This window comes from Perca fluviatilis, chromosome 20 (assembly GCF_010015445.1).
Source record: "Perca fluviatilis chromosome 20, GENO_Pfluv_1.0, whole genome shotgun sequence".
Taxonomy (NCBI): Eukaryota; Metazoa; Chordata; class Actinopteri; order Perciformes; family Percidae; genus Perca; species Perca fluviatilis.
The window spans coordinates 5,147,013-5,168,666 of NC_053131.1; the positions used below are offsets into that span (position 1 = coordinate 5,147,013).

General features: G+C 40.4%; 1 protein-coding gene across 8 annotated transcripts in view; it reads left to right on the forward strand.

Annotated features, from left to right (window-relative positions):
• apoba (apolipoprotein Ba) overlaps positions 1-21,654 on the forward strand; it is an 86,940-nt gene that overhangs the window by 46,545 nt on the left and 18,741 nt on the right. For 2 of the 8 annotated variants that reach the window (XM_039785569.1, XM_039785568.1), the window contains 3 exons: positions 13,440-13,472; positions 13,570-13,756; positions 13,893-15,389. The exons of 3 other annotated variants lie outside the window; for them this stretch is intronic. In XM_039785569.1, the coding sequence (XP_039641503.1) occupies positions 13,440-13,472; positions 13,570-13,756; positions 13,893-15,062 (1,390 nt within the window). In that variant the 3' untranslated portion in view covers positions 15,063-15,389. Of the gene's footprint in view, positions 1-13,439; positions 13,473-13,569; positions 13,757-13,892; positions 15,394-21,654 lie in introns of those variants that run through there. 3 more of the 8 variants (XM_039785565.1, XM_039785566.1, XM_039785567.1) reach the window with 3 other exon arrangements.

Below are 21,654 nucleotides of genomic sequence, written 5' to 3' on the forward strand. Positions count from 1 at the left end.
TATTTGCTGAAACTGACCCTATGATCCAGTAGAACTACATGAATTATGTAAAAAAAATAAAAATAAAAGACAGCTGCTCTGGCACCTCCTACAGTCTGTAGTGCCATTGGCAAAATTCCACCGCTCCCGGTTGATTTTCTCCAATCAGGGCCACAGGGGTGGTCTATCTGCCTGTCAATCACTGCTCAGGCACACGCATATATAGCGTTCTCCCCTCCCCCCTCCCCGGGCACGAGCTGCAGAAAAGTTTTCCAAAACTCCGGTGAATATTGGAGCGGCTTTTCAGAGGTGGCGTGGCTGCAGGATTTTAAAGATCTGAAGAACGATGCAGATGTAGCCACATTTCCTCTCAACAGGTAACATAATTACCATGAATGATTTATCTTTCACTTGGTTATTAGTAGTCAAAAGTCCACAAAGCTACGTTGGTGAGGATGATAGTAACGTTAGCACAGTGGTCGGTCCGATATGATGCTGAAATGGCTAACGGTAGCCTGCTAGTTAGCATCGTTTTACTGTTGGTGAGTAAAGTTAACATTGTGTTAGTGTCTAGTCATGTTGTCTGACATGCCGGCAGTTCTGTCAAACTCTGTTGTGTGGGAGGGGCTTAGGAGACGGTTTGGGCTGCAGCAGAAAGGGAGGAGGGACTGAGAAGTTGTCGATGTTCAAATTTGTTGGCAAAGTCCTGGCTCTTCACAATCTTACCTACTGCAGCTTTAATGCCCACACTTGTTACTCGAGACCGCTAGTTACGTTTCTCTGACAGAGACTATGATTATTACTAAGCAACCAAGATGCATCTTCAACCACGCAAAAGATTAAAAACAAAACCGTGAAAATGGTCAAAATAGGTAAAAAGTGATTGTATTTTCTTTGCCTTTTGTGTAATGTATATAGCCTAAAAACAATTTTAAAGGCCAGGCCACAGGGGTACCATCTAGTAGCATGTATGCTACTCAGCATTAATGGGCCACCTCTTTCTGAATTCCCCTATAACCGAGCCTTGGAGTTATTTTTCCAAAAGCCAAGAAAAATCAAATGCACACAGCAAGGCTGCCAACTTTGCCACTGAGGCAAATGGTTTCTATACTATAGTCTACTTTGGGTTTTGGTTTCCCTATGAAGAATTTCTTGTAAAATTCATTTTGTAGACCTACAGTTCCTCAAAAATACAGTTCAATCAAAACGAAATGAAAATATGCCTCATTGTGTGTGAATAGAGGTGAATAAATATATTTGTTTGTGTTGCAGCAAAGTGTCAGTTCCATTTAATACGTAAAACATTTGGCGGCGGGGCGCGGGACTGTGGGGGGTGAGGAGGTTCCGACAGATCTGCCCCCACTGCTAAAAAAAATATCCTAGAGGAAACACTGGGGTTATCGATCATTTCACTGTGTGGGGAATTGGCAGATCAGCGCCCCCAGCAGCTGCAGGCGCCCTGCTTGCTGAGAGAGGTCAACACCCCCTACTTTCACAATGAAATGGACTAGTCCGTAAAGTGCGCTGCGGCGCGAAAGATAAACACAAAGTGACAAGAGAAATGGGAAGTACACAGAGACGGAGCAAGACCAAGACAAGTCTAAACCTTTCTTTTATGTCAATGGTCTAAACGCCAAAATGAAATAAAGTTACCCAAGAGACTCAAATAAAAGAAAAAAGCGAAAAGACATGTTTTCGGCAGTAGCAGGACCTTCATCAGCTCCCATGGCCGATGATAGTGGTGTCGGCAGCAGTGGCATATGCACAGTGGGGAGGAGACTCAGGAGGACATGGACAGAGATGAGGGAGTGAGGGCGTCCAGAGCGTCATTCAATGTAGAACCGCCCCTGGCCTCGCTTTCTCTCGCTGTTTCATTACAGGCCTTGTTTCTTTTTTTTACAAATAAATGTGTTTCACGTTATCATACTTCCACAATAAGCTGCTGCTCACTGTGTAAAGTATGCACCAAGGTTATTATAGTTTTGCATTTTTCATTAGTTTTTATTTTTATATTATTTTTTTTGACTTTTTGTTTTCAAATTCAGTTTAGTTTTAATTAGTTTTTAAAGCGGGTTTGCTAGTTAGTTTAGTTTTTATTTTTTGAAAATGCTTAGTTTTAGTTTAGTTTTTATTAGTTTTAGTCTTTTTTAGTAATATGGGTTATTTGTCGGGGGCAAGATTAAAAAAGGTCAGAAAAAAGTATTGTGTAATAACTCAACAAAAACGTCATACAATTTTAGAAATATGTATTCACAATGTATTCAACAATAACACCAGTACATAAAATGTACATATGATGATGAGCACAAATATGTAAATAGTCTACACAAGACGCAGCAGTAAGTGCAAAATGTGTTAGTAACGTGTGCCAGGAAAAAAACCTAAATAGCCAACAGACTAAAGAAGAGATACATCAACAGGTGTTTTGAACTTTGGTTCAAGTAAAGTGATGAACTTATTTAAGTCAATCGACTCACACAGTTGTGTAGACATCCCAGTATCAACACACATATTAACCAATGCTTCCTCACGCTTTTAGTGTTCATGCGTAACCAGCAGCTATCGGGTCACCGGTGAAAGCCCGCCTGTAGTGTTCTCTGTCCTGCGGTTGTCTCCGTCATGCTGCCTGGCCATACATCCATGCCCGTAACGTTACCGGGGTTAGCTTCTGTTTCGGGGAAAGGGGGCTTTGCGTTCTCCTTGCCCTGTCACTGCTTGTTAAGGTAAGCTTGTGTGCGCTTCTCAAATGTACTTTCAAATTCGTGGGATTTTTGTCTACATATTTTACCACCTTCCACTGCGAGGCACTTGCTGTGACAGTCATAATCAAATAGGTCTCTGCCGCTTTCTTCTGACGTACGCCATGATGCCAGGTGAGGGCATGCATGGGCGAGGGGCCTGGTCATGTTGTGTTCAATTTAACGTGGAATGTCGGAATTTCTGGGTTCCCAGTGGGAAACTATATGTCTACTGCATAGACTGAATAAAACAGATCTATGGTCGGAAATATCAACTCTGAAAGATATAACGTTATTTGCTCTGTGAAAGACATTGACAAAGACGAAAACTAAGGACATTTACTCGATAATTTTATTTCATTTTAGTTAGTTTTGCAAACAGACATTACAGTTCTAGTTTAGTTATCATTTTTTTGTGAGGCCTCGTTTTTATTTTTATTTCAGTTAACAACAATGTTTTTTCCCACCTAGTTTTCGTTATTTTATTCGTTTTTGTTAACGATTATAACCTTGGTATGAACAATGCTTATATCTCAATTTTAGCATCAGTAAATATGTTATCGACCTAGCGGTCTGTTAAGGAAAGCTGTGAATGCGCATCTATCCAAATTACTTCAGCCTGGCTTAACCTTTGTGAAACGCACCAAGCCAGGCTGCACAGATTAAACTAGGTCAAGCCTCGCTTTACCAGTTATCCTGGATTTCTATATTCTGCTTTTGTGAAACAGGCCCCAGGTGACATCAGCTATTAGTGATACCAACCCAAAGCAAAATTACATATTTGGGCATCACCATTCACGCATCGCTACAGCGATTTGTCCAGGACAACTATGAAACTATATTAAGTAGTGTTCAAAGGGATGTGACTAATTGGTCTGCGCTGCCGGCATCACTACAGTCCAGGATTGCTGTTGTTAAAATGAACATAGTTCCTCGAGTGAATTTCTTAAGTACAATGATCCCCTTAACCCCCACCAATAAATTTCTGGAAGAAACTTGATACCGTAATCCGACAGTATATTTGGAATAGTAAACAACCTAGGCTAAAATACTCTACCTTGCAACATACCACGAACACGGGAGGCCTGGCCCTCCCCAACCTTAAAGTGTACCATAGAGCCTCTCAGCTACGGGCCCTCAGAGTGTGGATAGACCCCTCATCTACAGTTCCATGGAGAGAAATAGAGCAAACCCTCAGTGGAAGTCTAAAACTGCAAGACCTCACCTTTGCAGGTGTGTGTCCAAAAAAGTGTATGCTAGCCTATGGCCCTATTATCACCAACACATTGACCAACTTTAAACAGGTGGAGGAGCAACTACGCTACACCAATAAGTGACATTTAAGCACCCCAATTTGGCACAACATGCACTTAATGTCTGGTAACAAACCTTTTGTTTGTAACCAGTGGAGTGACAGAGGTATTTATACTCTAGACCAGTTATTCAATGGGGAAGGTATGTTGAGTTGTGAGGACCTGAGAACTAGCTTTGAGATCCCTAGGACATCCTTCTTCCTTTATCTTTGCTTAAGGTCAGCCATAACATGTACCATGGGGAAAAGGTCTCGAGACACACCCAATCGTTAAATGGCTTGTTGATTTTCCTGCAAGAGGATTAGTGTCCAGGATTTATGCTTAATTGATGCAAGTATCCGTAGAAGAACTCCCAATAGTAAAGAAATGGGAGCGAGAGCTGAGCCCGGAGGGGAACGTAATTAATTGGGAGACCGTTTGGGACAACATTTCCCACTGTTCCAAGAACCCAAATCACCAGCAGATCCATTTCAATATATGTCATAGGACATATTGGACAACTCAGAAGAGATACGTCTCTAAAGACATTCCTACTCCCTATTGCACGTTCTGTCAACCTGAACAAACTGGAACTTTCCTGCACATGGTCTGGGAGTGTGAACAGGTGCATGAGTTTTGGAATAAAACGACATCAATAATATCTGATGTGATAGGATGTCGAATTCCTACTGACCCGATTGTTTTGTTTACTTAATGACGACTCTAAATTACATCTGCTTGGGAGACAAAAGTTAGCCGTTTCGTTAGAAAACTCAACCGCAACCAAGAGAATGATAGCTCAATGCTGGCTCCTCCCCCCCACACTCTCTTTGTATGAAACAGTGGTTGGCGTATTTTCTGGACATAGTTATGCTTGAGTAACCTGACAAGTCAGACCCACATTAAGATGTTGGGTCTGGGAACTCACCATTGACAGACCCGCCCACCGACTCTATACACGATGTGATTGGCCTGACCAAAATGCCAGCTCGCAAGCCAACGGAGAGTGCCTAGACCCCCCTGGCTGCAAAATAAATTTGCTGCCACTAGATTTCTAGGCTAATGCTTGAGCTCTATACAGCAAGGATTAACAAAGTCAAATCATCTTTTTTTCATCTTGTCTGTTCTGTTGTTGCTGTTGCTTAAAAAAATACATTGGTATATAAGTAGAAGTTGGCAGTGTAGAATCTTTGAGTATCCCGGTGGGTTTTTGGGATGGTGAACACATTGGTGTCATCAGATTTTAAAAACTGAATTGTTAAATAGGTGAAAATTGCTTATTTCCATATTTGACAGTGCCTCCAGTGGGTGACCATATCTATATGACAGCTGAGGTCAAGAGCTTTCTATTAAAGCTTGTCCTATGTGTATAGCACCTCAGTGGGCTGAAGGTTCATGGGTCGATATTTCAAAGCAGGAGTGGTGTATCCTCTTCAGACTGGCCATATGTCACTCTCTAGGTTGAGACTTTTCCAACGATGTGTTTTGGTTTAGTAAACTCCCCAGAAGCTAGGATTAGTAACAAGCATTTCTGGGACAGGATGCACACAAATGGAAATAGAAAGGGAGAGGAGTGAGCAGCTCAGTGTGTCAAAGGAAGGAATTCCCCCGGCAGTCTAGAACTATAACAGCGTAACTAAGAGAGACAGGTCAAAGGAGAGGTAGCCTGTTCGGGCTTGGAACTCTCCCCTGCTGGATCGGGCTGTGCTGGCCTGCCTCCCTCTACTTTTGTTATATTATTAATCTGACGACTATGAAGAGAAGCAGGTGGGCCTGGTTAGGCGGACGCTGCAACTCCTCACTCCCTAACTGTAAGCTTTATCAAATAGGAGAGTTTTAAGTTCATTCTTGAATGCGGTGACAGTTTCTGCCCCCCGAACCCAGATTGGGAGCTGTTTCCATAGGAGAGGAGCCTGATAACTGAAGGCTCTGGCTCCCATTCTGCTTTTAGAGAATCTAGGTACCACAAGTAACTCTGCATTCTGGGAGCGCAGTGCTCTAGTGGGACAATGAGCTCTTCTAGATATGATGGTGCTTGACCATTTAGAGCTTTGTAGGTCAGGAGAAGGATTTTAAATTCAATCCTGGATTTTACTGGAAGCCAATGCAGAGAAGCTAATACAGGAGAAATATGATCTCTTTTCTTAGTTCTTGTGAGAACATGCGCTGCAGCATTCTGAATCAGCTGGAGAGTCTTAAGGGTTTTATTTGAGCAACCTGACAGTAGGGAATTACAATAGTCCAGTCTGGAAGTAACGAATGCATGGACTAGTTTTTCAGCATCGTTTTGAGACAGGATATTCCTAATTTTGGCAATGTTACGAAGATGAAAAAAGGCTGTTTTTGAGGTTTGTTTTAGATGGGCGTTAAAGGATATATCCTGATCAAAAATAACTCCTAGATTTCTGACAGTAGTGCTGGAGGCCAGGGCAATACCATCCAGAGTAGCTATGTCTTTAGATAATGAGGTTCGGAGGTGTTTAGGGCCCAGCACAATAACTTCAGAAAAGTATAGGTCATCCAGGATTTTATATCTTTAATGCACGCTTGAAGTTTAGCTAGCTGACTAGTTTCGTTTGGTTTGATTGACAAGTATAATTGGGTGTCATCCGCGTAACAGTGAAAGTTAATTGAGTGTTTCCTAATAATATTACCAAGAGGAAGCATATATAAGGAGAATAGAATTGGTCCAAGCACTGAGCCTTGAGGAACGCCATGGCTAACTTTAGCGTACTTGGAGGATTTATCATTAACATTAACAAATTGAGATCAATCAGAGAAATAGGACTTAAACCAGCTTAGAGCAATTCCTTTAATGCCAACTAAGTGTTCCAATCTCTGTAACAGGATTGTATGGTCAATAGTGTCAAATGCAGCACTAAGATCTAGTAAAACAATAATGGAGACAAGTCCTTTGTCTGCAGCAGTTAGAAGGTCGTTAGTAATTTTCACCAGTGCCGTCTCTGTGCTATGATGCTTTCTAAATCCTGATTGAAAGTCATCAAATAAACTGTTGCTATGTAGAAAATCACATAACTGATTGGCAACTACCTTCTCAATGATCTTGGATAGAAAGGGAAGGTTAGATATAGGTCTATAGTTTGCTAAGACCTCAGGATCGAGGGTGGGTTTTTTCAGAAGAGGTTTTATCACAGCTATTTTAAATGACTGCGGTACATAACCTGTTAATAAGGACATATTGATCATATCTAGTAATGAAGTGTTAACCACGGGTAACGCTTCTTTGAGTAGTCTCGTTGGGATGGGGTCTAAGAGACAGGTAGATGGCTTAGCTGAGGATATCTTTAACATTAATTGTTCAAGGTCTATAGGATAAAAGCAGTCTATGTAGTCCCGACATATCGGGACTAGTCGTTCTTTCTAGCGGTCCTGCGTTTAACCGTTAGAAGTTGAGGGCAAAAGGTGATGGATTTTATCTCTAATTGTTATAATTTTATCATTAAAGAAGCTCATGAAGTCATCACTAAACCTTGGGTTGTTCTTATTTTCTTCTATTAGTGATGAGTAATAGTCTGATCTGGCCTTCCTATAGGTTTTGAGACTTTCTTGCCAATCCAAACAAGGTTCTTCCACTTTGGTGGAATGCCATTTGTTTTAATTTGGGAGTTTGGGAGTTATACCAAGGTGCTAATTTCCTTTTCTTCCTCATTTTCTTTTTGAGGGGAGCAACAGAGTCTAAAGTCGTCCGTAGGCAGGTCGTAGCACCGTCTACAAATGTATCAATTTGAGAGGGCTAAGGTTAACATAAAGGTCCTCTGTTATATTAAGGCATGACATCAGAGTCAAATGCTGTTGGAATATCTTCCTTAAATTTAGCTATAGCACTGTCAGATAGGCATCTAGTGTAGAAGCTTTTATCTAATTTGTATAGTCAGGTAGTAGGAATTCGAAAGTAATTAAAGAATGATCTGATAATACAGAATTCCGCGGAAGTATTATTAAATCCTCAATTTCAATACCATATGCCAGCACAAGGTCGAGGGTGTGGTTAAAACAGTGCATCGCCTTGTGCACACTCTGACTGAAACCGATTGAATCTAATAATGAGTTGAAAGCAGTACTAAGGCTATCATTGTCAACGTCCACATGGATATTAAAATCACCTACATTAAGTACTTTGTCTGATTTAAGGACTAAACATGATAAAAACTCTGAGAATTCAGATAAAAATTCAGAATATGGACCTGGAGCCCTGTAAATAACAACGAATATAATTGTAATGTTTTCCATTTTGGATGTTGAAGATTAAGAACAAGACTTTCAAATGAGTTATAATTTAGTTTAGGTTTAGTCACAGTCAATTAACAGGCTTGAATCAAATATGGCTGCAACTCCCCCTCCTCGGCCTGAGCCTCTAGGAATTTGAGTATTAATATGACTGGGAGGAGTCGCTTCATTTAGACTAACATATTCTTCATGGCCCAGCCATGTTTCAGTAAGACAAAATAAATCAATTTTATTATCTGATATCAAATCATTTACCAATACTGCTTTAGAAGACAGAGATCTAATATTTAATAGTCCACATCTAATTTTCCTATTTTTTTCTATCGTTGCAGTCATTTTAATTCCAATTAGATTGTTGAGTATAGCGCATCTTTTGTTTACCTTTGATTTAACCGATCTGAGCCGGGGCACAGACACCGTGCTTATTAGACTATGAGTGGGCGACTGCTCCAACGGAAGCACAGAGGGGCGCATATCACTGCACCTCTGATTACTAATATCAAACTTGGGTTGTCATGGTTTATGACCAATGAACTCAGTCAGATTTTTTGATATGAGAGCGCCTCCGTCCCAGGTGGGATGAATGTCGTCTCTCCTAATCAGACCAGGCTTTCCCCCGAACGCCCTCCAGTTATTCACATAGCCCACATTATTAGCTGGGCACCACCCCGACAACCAGCGGTGGAAGGATGACATACGGCTGTACATTTCATCACTGGTCAGGTTAGGCAGGGGTCCAGAGAAAACTACTGAGTCACTACTACATTATCTTTGCGTATGCACAAAGTGACTCAACATTAATTTTAGTGATCTCCGATTTACGACCATTACCCCCTACGTGAAGTATGATCCTACTGTATTTACGGTTCTTTTAGCCAGCAGCTTTAGATAGGATTCTATATCGCCCGCTCTGGCCCCGGGGACACATATGACTGCAGCCGCTGAGGCCGCCGGCTTCACATGTCGCAGTATAGAGCTCCCAGTAACCAGAATTGGCTTCTCAGCGGGTGTATCACTGAGTAGGGAGAAACTGTTAGAGAGGCGAAGATGCTCCGGTTTAGAGCTACCGTCATCATGTGCACTGGTTTAGATCTAACGCTACGCTTCCCTCGGACAGTCACCCACTCGCCCGGCTGCTCGGGGTCTGCCGGGGACAGCTAGCAGAAGCTACAGAAGCTACAGTATGTTGGCCCGCACGAGCTACGTGGCACTGGCTAGCTACGGAAGCATACAATTCTGATTCCATGGTGCGGAGCCATGCCTCAAACTCACTAAGCCTTGCCTCCAGAGCAGCAAATATACTACATTTATTACATGTATCGTTATCACTAAAGGAGGCAGAGGAATAGCTAAACATTTGACACACAGAGCAAGAAAGAGCAGGAGAGGGAGAGGAATTAGCCATTGCTAATGGCTAAGCTAAAGTAGCTAACAGCGTTTTAACAATTGTAAGATCAGCGAGGCAGTCGCTGTAAGAGAAGCTAAGTATAAGTGCTTGAGTAGAACAATTGTAATTCAAATGCAATCCAGGCAAATAGCCGCTAATTTAAACAATAAAGCAGAGTTGAGTAAGTTTTTGCTGGAGCAGCAAACTAGCGTTTGTAACACGGGAACACCGGAAGTGACACAATACGCTTACCTTACACGTCAACAACAAGGGGGTAAGCTTCGCTTCAGAACGCGAGCCATCATGGCGCCATTTTGTTGCTAACAGGCCATCACCTCCTGTTAGCATTCCGCTGACCGCCATTTTTTTTTTACGTCACTTGACTGAGAATAACTTTACATCCGAAGCGTTTAAAGACTCGATGTGTCCATTGTTTAGTTCTAAAGAAACACCACAACGTATAAAAGGCTGCATTACCTTGTATCTCACGTTATGGCTCCGTAGCAGACGTTTTTGTAAAAATAAGCTAACAATTGTGTCATAACCAAGTGACTTACTGTCGCACAGTAGAGGAATTACCGTATAGTACAGGAGAAGCTCGCAGGCAGTTTCGACTTACGTTAGCTGTTTAGGTTTAATTACTAATGTTAACTAGCATGTTAGTTAGCAATAATTAGCCTGTGCTTATGTTATCTCCTTACATATACCTACACTCTCCGTCTCTGTAAGATTGGGAATGATTGAGATTTCTCTTGGCACAGCTACCAGAACACTTACAACTTTCAGACACGTTGCTCACGTCACATTTACGCTGTCTCTCTCAGTTGGAGGCTGCGCAGTAAAGCTGGCCATCACCGGAAAAGTGCTTCTAATAGCCTTCACTGGTCTCCGTCCAGAGCAACGGGCTCTGTTGGTCCATTATATATATGTCAATGGTCAACAAGCAGTGAGAGCAACCCTTAACATCCCTTAAGTTGTATTCCCAAGCCCTAGCAACATAATTCAACACAGGACAGACACAGGCATGATATACAGTAGTTCAGTATAGGTGGAGCTGGGGATCCTTACTAAAAGTATACGTACGCCCAAAAGCCAAAAATGGTGTACGCCAAAAACAATTCAGATTTATAAAACTGTAAGCAATGTTCCCTTTATAAATCACAGATTACCAACAAGTGTGTGTACATGAATCAGCCTCTTATCCCGCCCTATACACGCCCATTTTGAATCATAAATAGTCAATGCAAAGCACCTCATGAATTCTGATCAGTATGTTAATGACGGCAGTTGGTTTTTCGTTACACCGAATCATGATGACTGGCGGAGAAAAAGCAAAAACCTTCTCAGACGTTCAGGAATTGCTGCAAATTGAATTATAATTTTGGCCTGTTCTCGCACAGTGTAGGGAAACCTGATCTATAGACTAACTATATTAATAATACCGTCCAAAACGGCAGGCATTAAGGCACTCGGGACAGCTTCGATATACCAGACGTATATAGTAAGATTTAACAGAACTATATATTATATCCAAACAAGCCTTAGTGATAAAGTTGAAGATTATATATAGGCCTAATATTTATATAAAAAAAATTAAAAAAACATAAGCTGCTGGCTCAAGGGAACCCTGGCAGCGCCCAGGAGGTGAACTGGCACCTGTCCAGCTACCAGTCTACACTCTGTAATTTGGTCCATATAGGGACTTGAACCGACAGCCCTCTGTTTCCCAACCCAACTCCCTACAGACTGAGCTACTGCCAACCGCTCAATACTAATTTCCATCTGTTGTCCGTGGCTCTTGTGCGTATGGCTTGAAGAGTGCACTATAAAAATATATATTATTATTATTATTATTATTATTATTATTATGATTATGGATAATCATAATAATAACATTATCATGGTACCTCCTACCTTTTACTTTTTAACTAATTATCTTGACCCAGTAAGTCAAATATCTTTACTTACATTAATACATTTCTCATCATGACTAACTTTTAATCTTCTTGTTTTATTTTGCTGGTAGAAATGGGCTTTCTTACATCTCAATTTCTAAATAGACATATTGTATATATTTGTTACCTGCATCTTATATATGATACACACAACTACGTCAGTAAGCAGTCAGGGTCTGTCCCCTGTGACAATGGTAGCTGAAGTTACACTTAAATTAGCTGACATTCTCTCTGACGCATTGTTAGTTAGGTAGCTTAACTGTTATTGTTGTAATTAAACTGCTAGAGTGCACATTATTCTTCTTTTTGTCATTTACCAAACTGCTTCTGGTGCATTACCACCACTACCACACTCTGTACTGGAGGAGGGCCGACCCTGACTTGCATGTATCCCTGCAAAACCAAATTGGATTGAAATGAGATTTGGGATCTGGACAAATAAGATATGTAACTACATGTAGATGAAAGTCTTTTACATTTTATTTGCATTTATTCCGGATATGAGACAATTGAAATGACAAGTGTCAATGGGGCCACAAAGATCTTTTGGCTTAGGTTTGAAATTATTGGCCAAGACTCGTGGTTTGCGAGAGCTTTCAGAGCTACTCTTAGGAAAAAATCAGTTCTTATCTTAGGTAGAAGGTCTGATTGGTGTTGTTACTAGATGCTATCCTTGGTTGAGCAAGATAAATTAACTTACTGTAGTCACGCATTGCAAGACCTCCACAGCACTTTGACTCCTCCACACATACATTCCAGGGTAGAAAAAAAACCCGCTCTGGGTTGTTTGCATTTCTTTAAACCAATCACAATCGTCTTGGGCGGTGCTAAGCTCCAGACTCAGACGCTGGCTCTGCAAAATAGTCTCCGGAAGGAACATTTGCACCCCGCAAAAGAAAACGCCACATACTTATACAGTATATTAAATGAAGTTAACTGTTTGTATTGTTACAGAAATGTGAGCTATAAAAATTAGCTGGATACATGGTCAAACGCCAATTACTGTTACCAGTATATTGCCTTGTGTATTTTTATGGCAAATCCCACCAATCAGTCCCAAAATGTCACAGTTAGAGCATAAATGCCGTGAACATATTCTTTGTAAATCTTTACAATCATTCCCCAAAAGAACCAAGCAGGCCTGCCTGCTTTCAAAACTTGCCATATTCAGATTGTAGCCTGCTATCTTTTCTTTTTTTAAGATCAATTATTTTATTTTTTTCATTATAAACAATAACAACAGAACAGACAAACACACTTGAACAAGAACAACCCCCCTCTCCCACACCCCCACCCTCCACGGTCTCGAAGAAAAGAAAGAAAAAGACAGAAAAAACAAACAAATAAATAAACAAAAACAGAAATCACACCTTGCCTAGTCGCCCTCCTCTACTTCTTGTGATGCTGAGGTCATTAGGACTGATACCTGTGCTGCAGCACCTTTCCATAGGTATATAGTAGATGATTTGGCTTCGTTAATCCTTGCTGTAGAGAGCTCAAACATAACTATGTCCAGAAAATACGCCAACCACTGTTTTATACAAAGCGTGTTGGGGTGGAGCCAGTGCTGAGCTATTATTTTCTTGGTCGCAGTTGAGCCAGCTAAGCAAACTTTCTTTTGCCTCCCAAGCAGATGTAATTTAGAGTCGTCATTAAGTAACAAAACAATCGGGTCAGTAGGAAGTAGCCTGCTATCTTAAAGTTTGTTTCCCGAAGAGAACGGAATTAGACAACGGCAACATTGAACATGACCGATGATCCTGGAAATGAACTGTTGTTGATCCAGACTGTTTAGTCTGGATCAACAACGGTAATACAAATATGGTTGTTTTTTTCTCAGGATGAAGCGCCAAACCCCTCAGACTGGTTCTATGTAAGTTTTTTGACAGATTTTTTAAGGCTGCTTCTGCATATTAGAACAGTTCTTAACAAGGAAATCCTCTAAAAACTTTTTTTTCTCTCTTTTAAAGGGAGTCTCGTAATACTCTCAATGTTGACATCACTAGCCGGACATTTGTTGATGCAAACTTCCGCTTTGCTTCCCGCAAAGATGGCATCACTGCATCTATGTCTTGTCCATCATCTGGTTTCCTTGGATTGCAGTTTCAGCGGAGGTCTCCATCACAGTTGTATGGAAAACTGTTCAGTCGCTACCTGGTAAGACACTTTTAAGCAGTTTAATTTGCATATTGTTGTCAACAATAAAGATTTTTTTTATCTACGGATGGATTAATGCTATATGTAGTGCAACTTGACACTGTTTTAAATATTGAATTTCTTCCCTCAACTCTAGTCTACTCCTGAAAAGGATACTGATGTTTTCACTGCCAAAGCCATGCTGAGAAACTCTCAGTTTATCTTACAGACGTCATGGAATTGGGACTTCCTCCATGATGTGATTGAGGGTACCAAGAACAGGATTCCTGCTATGACCGATGCTGTGCTCAAGTTCATTAACAAGTACCACACTGCCCACTTTGGCTTTGATCTCAAACGTGGCGGCATGAAGCTGAAAAACACAGTTTCCAATGTCATAGAGAGAGTTTATCATGAGGTGCCTGTGTCTTTTACCACACTCCAGAATTCAATCAACCACCTTAGTGATCAAGGAAAAGACATGTACATGAAGGCTTCTGAAAGCTTGATGTCCATGAGTGTGCAGGATGTTATAGACATGTTGGCTCACAAAGCTAGACAACTCTTGAAACACAGTAAAGACACGATTAATGTTTTCGCACAGTCAGTGACACAGTTCATGAGTGACACAAAGTTTACAGTGCCTGGATCTGAAGAAAAGCTCTCAAGCCTGGATATGTTCCAGGGAGCTCATCAGTCTGTATCAAGAACCACTGACAGGGCAATCCAAAGGTTTGCCAGCCTTGTGGAGAAGATTTCCAAATACATCAGGGAAATCAAGTTCACCATACCTAGAACTGATGTTTTCAATGGAAATGAAATCATTGATAAACTGATGTCTTCTATAAGATCTGTATATGAACATTCAGTGCACAGGGGGTGGGATTTGCTTCAAAAAACAGTAAATTACTTCCTCCAAGTGATTGGTGAAAAAGCAAAGGATTTCATCGCCCACCTAAAAGATGCAAACGTGGAAATTGCTTCTCAAGTTGATGCCATCCACGCAGAGGTTCTTCAGTCTTCAAACCGACATACTGAGGAGGCAAAGAGATATGTGGCTGAGTATAAAGACCATGCCAAAGTGAAGATTCAAGAGGCTTATAATGCTTTAAGAATGGAGCAGGTAAATAATGATACCAACAAATTTATCAGTATTTTGCAATCACATCTCTACAGTGGACTGAACGAAAGCATACATCTCATGAGAAGGACAACGCAGAGCACAGCACCGTACATTAGAGTGAGCAATAAAAAGATGGATATTGAAATTCCTTTACCCTTTCTTTGGAAGTCTTTCAGTGAATGGCCAACGCAGTCTAGTCAGTAAGTCATGGCTCTCTTGATATAGTGGTATCATTGTGGCTCACTGAATTTATGTCTGTGTGAAAGAATTACTTTTTGTTTGATGCCAATGATAATGTGTTTAAAGGAATTTTAACTCACACGATATAGCCTATAATGTGAGATTTCTTTAAATTTGATGATATATTCAATTATGACCTACCAATGTTTTCCATCTTAAAATTTGATGATGGTGTTCAATTAAACAATACTGAATATAAATGTTAGTGTTTGTCATACTGTTCCAACATTTTATAATTAAATCAAAAGACCTTTGGATGTCTAAGACAAAATTATTAATAGCAAAGGGAGATTTTTCTTAAATAAAGTGGAAATGTACACATATGTAATATTAAATAATATTATATAATAAATTATAATATTTTTTATAATATTTCCAAATGACCAAACCCATTCTTTTGCAATTGCTTGTTTTTTGTGTTTCTCAATACTTAAGTAGTAGTAAATATTAAAATGATAAAAAATAATAATACATTTTATATGATGGCACATTTCAGGACACCCAAGGTCACTTTACATGCTCTCCTACCAATGCCAGATAAGCCTAAAGAGGTCAAATTATTCAATATTTCACAAAAGAAAAAGGAGTTTTTAATTTCTTATGAAACTGTCTCAATTTATTACTGATGCCTTCATATGACCTACATAAGCAAGACCAGCAGCAAGAAGGTTGACTATTTCCATTTAGTTATTAAAATAATTAAAAAAACAGTCCATTTATTCTTACCAGGTCCGATTTCCCGCATAATCAGTAAAAAATATTTTTACCCAGCAATGTTTTGCAGTAGGTAGTATGTTACACCAAATAAAAGGAAGCAGGACCAGACTTTTCTTTAGAGAAATTGTTTTGTGAATAACAATTTTTATTTTTTTAACAACATACAATTCGCAACATGAACATGATTGCTTTGTGTTTTAGCACTATTCCTCTTACAAAAGAAGCATATTGTATAATGCACCCCCTGATCACAGACTTTAAGGCACCCTTGAAGCACTGAGAACCAATTGATCGGCAAGTAATAGTTTAGACCTAAGCCATTCTATATTTTCTGTAAAAGGAAGGAGTTAAGGCGCCACCTATAAAAGCACCTTCGCTAACTTTGAGGCAGCAGGTCTAGGCACACCCACGCATGATTAGCAGAGGGAGCGTGATGTGAAAGAGGCTCTGGGGGCCCTGCGTGCTGCAACCCCACTGTGGTCCAGAACTGGATTCATTATCAAATTTAAATTGCTGCCTAGAACAATACTGTGGTTCCCTACAGCTTGTAATTTCTTTTCAAAATCTATAAAAAAAAAAGCCGTATTATCTACATTAGGTGAATATATGCTGGCCAGAATTAGTTCTTGCCCTTGTATTTCAGCCAGAACAATAACTCTTCCAGAATTATTCTTAATTTTTTTAATTAATTTAAATTGCAGGTGCTTGCTAATCAGTATAATTACCCCTCTACTCCTGCTAGACCCCACACTATGAAACACATATCCACCCATCCTCCACAATTTTTCAGATTCCACAATCGACATATGACATATTCTTGCAAAAAAATATCACATCATGGTTTTCAGGAGGTCATTACGATTCGCATTAAGGTGGTAATCTACCAGGCTTTAGGAGAGAAGGTGGCAGGGAGTTAGTCAAGAAAGCCTCTTTGACCATATCAAAAAAGAGAGGTAGCAGCTTATTTTTAAAAATCTTGTATATATTGATAGGGAGACCATCTGGGCCTGCAGCTTTCCCTGTCTGCATACAAGCTTACAACTCATCCAGTTCCAGTGGTCTATCCAGAGTCTCTCTGTCCTCTGCAGAGAGAGTAGGGAATTCTAGACAGTCAAGAAAATGGTTCAATAAGTTTTTGTCTGTTGTAATGTCTGAGCTGTACAGTGATTGGTAAAATGTTTGAAATGCTTCATTTATTTCCTTGGGGTCTGTTGTAGTAATTCCGTTTGAATCTTCTATCTCGTGAATTGTTTTCTCATTCTGTAAAGTTTTAATACGCCAGGCAAGCAATCTTCCAGCCTTTTCCCCCTGGTTGTAGAATTGCTGTTTTAATCTATTGAAATTACTGATTATTATTTACTGATATTTCATTATAAAGAACTCTGAGTACCGTTAATTTATGATCCAAAACTGGAGTTTTATTAACTATAATCTCGTTCTCTAATGTTTTAATTTCTTTTTTCTATCTAACAAATTGTTTTTAAGTTCCTTAGACTTAAAGGGGTGATAGAATGTAAAACTGATTTTACCTTGTCATAGTTGAATAATGACAGTTTAGTGGGTAACAAGGACATACATAGAACCTCAAAATCCCATTGACTCTGCAAATCTCACAATTTGAAACTGCCTCTGAAAACGGGCAAATCTCAACGAGCCGCCTAGTTGGCATCAACTCGGCGGCTCCTCCTCATTTGGCTCTATTCTCTTCTTTGTCACGCCCCAACATTTACATAGGCTACACAACTGACCTGAGATCAGGTAGTCTTCTGAATCTAATTCGTGCAGATCTAAGAAATTGTATACATAACAACATCTGCTATTTTACCATTAAATTCACTTCTGAGACTTTTTTATGCGAGAAATCAACTATGTGAAGTCAAATATGGGCCGTTTTACGAAAATTGATGTCTAATTGCAAATTTTGTCCGACTGTGTGTCGGAGTTCAGCGGCCGGTGCTGCCTGTGTTGCTGCCTCGCCGCCTGGCCTGCCTTCCTTCACAGACCGTAAAACGGCCGATATTTGACCTTTATATAGTTGATTTCTCGCTTAAAAAAGTCTCAGATGTGAATTTAATAACGAAATAGCCCGACAAACTGTATATGTATAATAGTGTAAATGCAACTTTGCAGTATCTGAAATATGAGACCTGCTGTCGAGTTTCCAATGTTTTTCTATGTGGTTCGCTCAAACCAATCAGCGCGCAGCTCATCTAAATATTCATGAGCATACCATATTTGGAAGAAAAGCTCTTGTTCCAAATAAAGCCATATTCACATGGTAGTTAAGGGCCTAATAAAATAGCATTCGGGCAATTTTCAGCCCAACCAATGTTACATACCCTATTAGGAGACCTTAAGGAACAGTGTAAAATACCCTATATAATCATTCTCTCACCCCTTTAAAGCTAGTATAGCTAATTATCTGCCCTCTGATATAAGCCTTAAAAGCTGATTAAGGATGACGTTTCCGATGTAACGATTTGGAAGAACATATCTATATTTTTGTTGATAAAGTGAATGAATTCTGGATCATGCAGCCATTTGTTATCAAATCTCCATCTAGGAGGTCTGTAGTATTCTTTATGGACCTTATACTCTAGAGACACTGCAGCATGGTCAGAAAGTAATATGCTACTATAGTAACAGTTCTTAACCCTAAATAGTGAAGTTGTGAAATCAAAAAAAAAGTGTGTGGTTGAGTGACAGAATTCTTTTTTATCAGGGTTATTTTTCCTCCATATGTCACAGAGGCCCAACTCTTCCATAAAGTGGAGAATTACTTTTCTCGTTTCACTGTGAGATAAGTCCTGACCACCCTATCAGTCGATATGGGGTTTAAAGCACAGTTGAAATCACCACCCATAATAATTTCTCCTCTTAATGATGCAATTGTCCGAATTTTTTTTGTAAAAGTCTGGGTCGTCCTTATTAGGGCCGTATACATTAACTAAGTTGAGGTGCTGGCCTTCCTTATAAAATGATATACCTGCCCCCGGGATCCAAACTGGTAGAGTTTATCTGGATGGGGATGGATTTGTGGATTAAAATAGCTACACCCCTAGCACGAGATGAAAAATTAGCTGCAAAGACCTGTCCCTGCCATCTTCTTCTCAGTCTAATAACCTCAGCCGACACAAAGTGTGTTTCCTGAAGGAACACAATTTTAGAACCCAAGTGTTTAAGTCTAGTCATAACTTGTGGGTAGATTGTTGTTTAACCAATCTACCCAGGCCCCAAACATTCCATGACGATATTTTACATATCTGATTACTCGTCATGAAATAACTTAGAGAATATTCTACCGGGAGGATCAAGTAGGACCAGAATTCCTGTGGCATTGCTTATAAAATTCAATATACCAAAAATGGAAAGCATGGTAAAAAAGAAACTAAAAGACATACCAAAATAACTAACCATAATATAGTAGAACCTTTTGCCAGAACACGCAAAACTTTTAAAAGTTGTGAGTTGGCCGGTATGCGATGCGCTTGCTCAATCCGCACTGGAGTAGGAAAGTTCCCAGTCCCAAGGACGTCTGGTAGCCAACTCTCCAGGAAAGTTTCGGCATTGTCACCCTCACCACCGATGATGCGTATATTAGAGCGGTGTGAATGGTTCTCCAGGTCGTGAGTAGTTTCACTTTAGCTTCAAGTTCAGTTACCCTAGCTGTGATCTGTCAAGTCCTCTGTATCACTGATACGACTTTCTGCTGCGGTTAGCCTCCCCTTGATAGTTTCCATATCGGATATATATATGATATTAGCTATGCCGTTAATAACTTCTCTGTGTTGCGCCAGACTTTCAGCCCTATGGCTTCGAGAATAGCGTCCTGCTGGAAAGTAACTGCGGGATCTGCTTCCATCTTCTCGGACACATCGCTATCACTGGTTAGCAAGCTTGATGTTGCTATGTCGGAACTAGCTTGTGCTTTGTTGCTAGCCAAAGCTACTCTTGTAACGGTCTGTCTGGTCACTGGTGTTGGATTTTCCGGTTTTGTTCTTGGCTTCTTGGCTTTTTCCATTCCTGGATTCTATTTTAACCTTGAGCATATACGATTTTGAGCGATATTGTGGACTTTCTAAGGGTATATATCTTATTCACTAGTCAGAGATCTGCAGGGTACGTCTGCAGGGACGGACTGACAATCTGTGCGTCCTGGAAAAGTACAGAACGGCCGTCCAACCAACGGCCGTCCAACCAACGGCCGTCGGCACAAAAAAAAAAAAGTCTATTAAAGCGATATTAACAGCCAACAGCAGGGGGCGCAAATACAATCACTTATATGCAACGTGTAAAAATAAAACTGAAGAAGAAGAGTCGGCCTACATCATTAGACGCGAGTTAATTTCACATCAGCAATACTGGTAAGTGCCAGGAGCAGGAAACATTATAGGCTGGCTATCCCTATCTTAGCGAATTGCATAGTCAGCTCAACATGTGTGTGCATCATGAAAATGATTGTGCCATTTAGTGCTGTCAAACTTAACATATTTAATAATTTCTGTTAGGTTAATTTGAAACATTAAACGCTTTAGAAATTAATCGCGGGTTGACCGCAATTTCACTTCGTTGTATATGAGAGGTTGTAGTGAGCTCAGTTTTGCTGCTAGGATGAAGACTGCGGTATTAAATTAAACGGGAAAACATCAGGCATGCATTGGTACCACTCTAAACGTGCTAACAAACCGGGAAGGGGGCTAAATAATTCACCAAATGTAACCAAAAGTTTAATCAAAAAAATCCTAGCTTGCACTTTCTGTCTGTCTTCCATCAGTGCAGTTTTTCCTTGTCTTTCATATTTGTGTTTACTATTGTGGAACTGGCAAAGACCTGAGGCCTGTACTACGAAGCAAGATCAACTTGTCCTGGATCTCTTTCAGTTATCCGGCTTCACCTAACCTAACAACCCGTATAACCTGTATCACGACGCTGGTTAACAACTAATTCAATCAACTCAGGGTTTCCCAATCCAGTGGTGCGTGCGTTCACATAAAAGAGGCGGTGTTTGCACAGCACGACCAATCGCAAACATCTATCAGAGCCGCATGTTTTACATAAGAAGAGCAAATTATAATTCTACATAAATATGAAAAACACAGACACGGTTTTACAGGGAACGCGCAATACAGTCGCTGCTTCCTAAAACAGGAGGAAAGCTGGCAAAATGTAGATGTGTAAATCACAACTCTTATCAATATCACTTCCCCATCAGTCAGGCACAAGATCTGACCATAATTACACTTGTGCTTTCGATAAACTGTCGTTGCTGTAGCCTTTTATTTCAGTTGAAACCCTGGCAGTGGTAAGCGATCGTTAGAGTAAATAAAAAAATATCAAAACATAATTCAAACAGATGTGCGCATTGGCAACACACGGCTGAAGAAGCCGACAAATAGCCTATATGTAATTACCTCCTCTTAAAATCTATATCTTTCATAAATATAGCCATCAGTGAATGTTGCCTCTAACTCTAAAAAGTGAACGGGATTGTCGGTCTCTAAATGTTTTAACTTTTATGAGCGCACCTCTCCCCCTCTCTCTCTCTCTCTCTCTCTCTCTCTCCTCGCACCAAGCTCCGCCTGCGTGTCTTCTTACGGTGACGCCGTTATCAACCGAGTATTGATTGGTCAGTAGGTGGTGCTTTAACACCGGTTGATCTCTGATCTCCAACTTAACCTGCTCCCGACCAGGTTAGGTGAACTCACCGTTGTCGGCTCCAGCCACTGAACTACACGTTGTAAACAGCCATGGGCTGCTTGCCTGGTCCTCCTGGTAACGTTAGCAGTTAACAGGGTTAGCATGGCGGCGTTAGCCAGGACCAGTCGGGATCACTTTACTG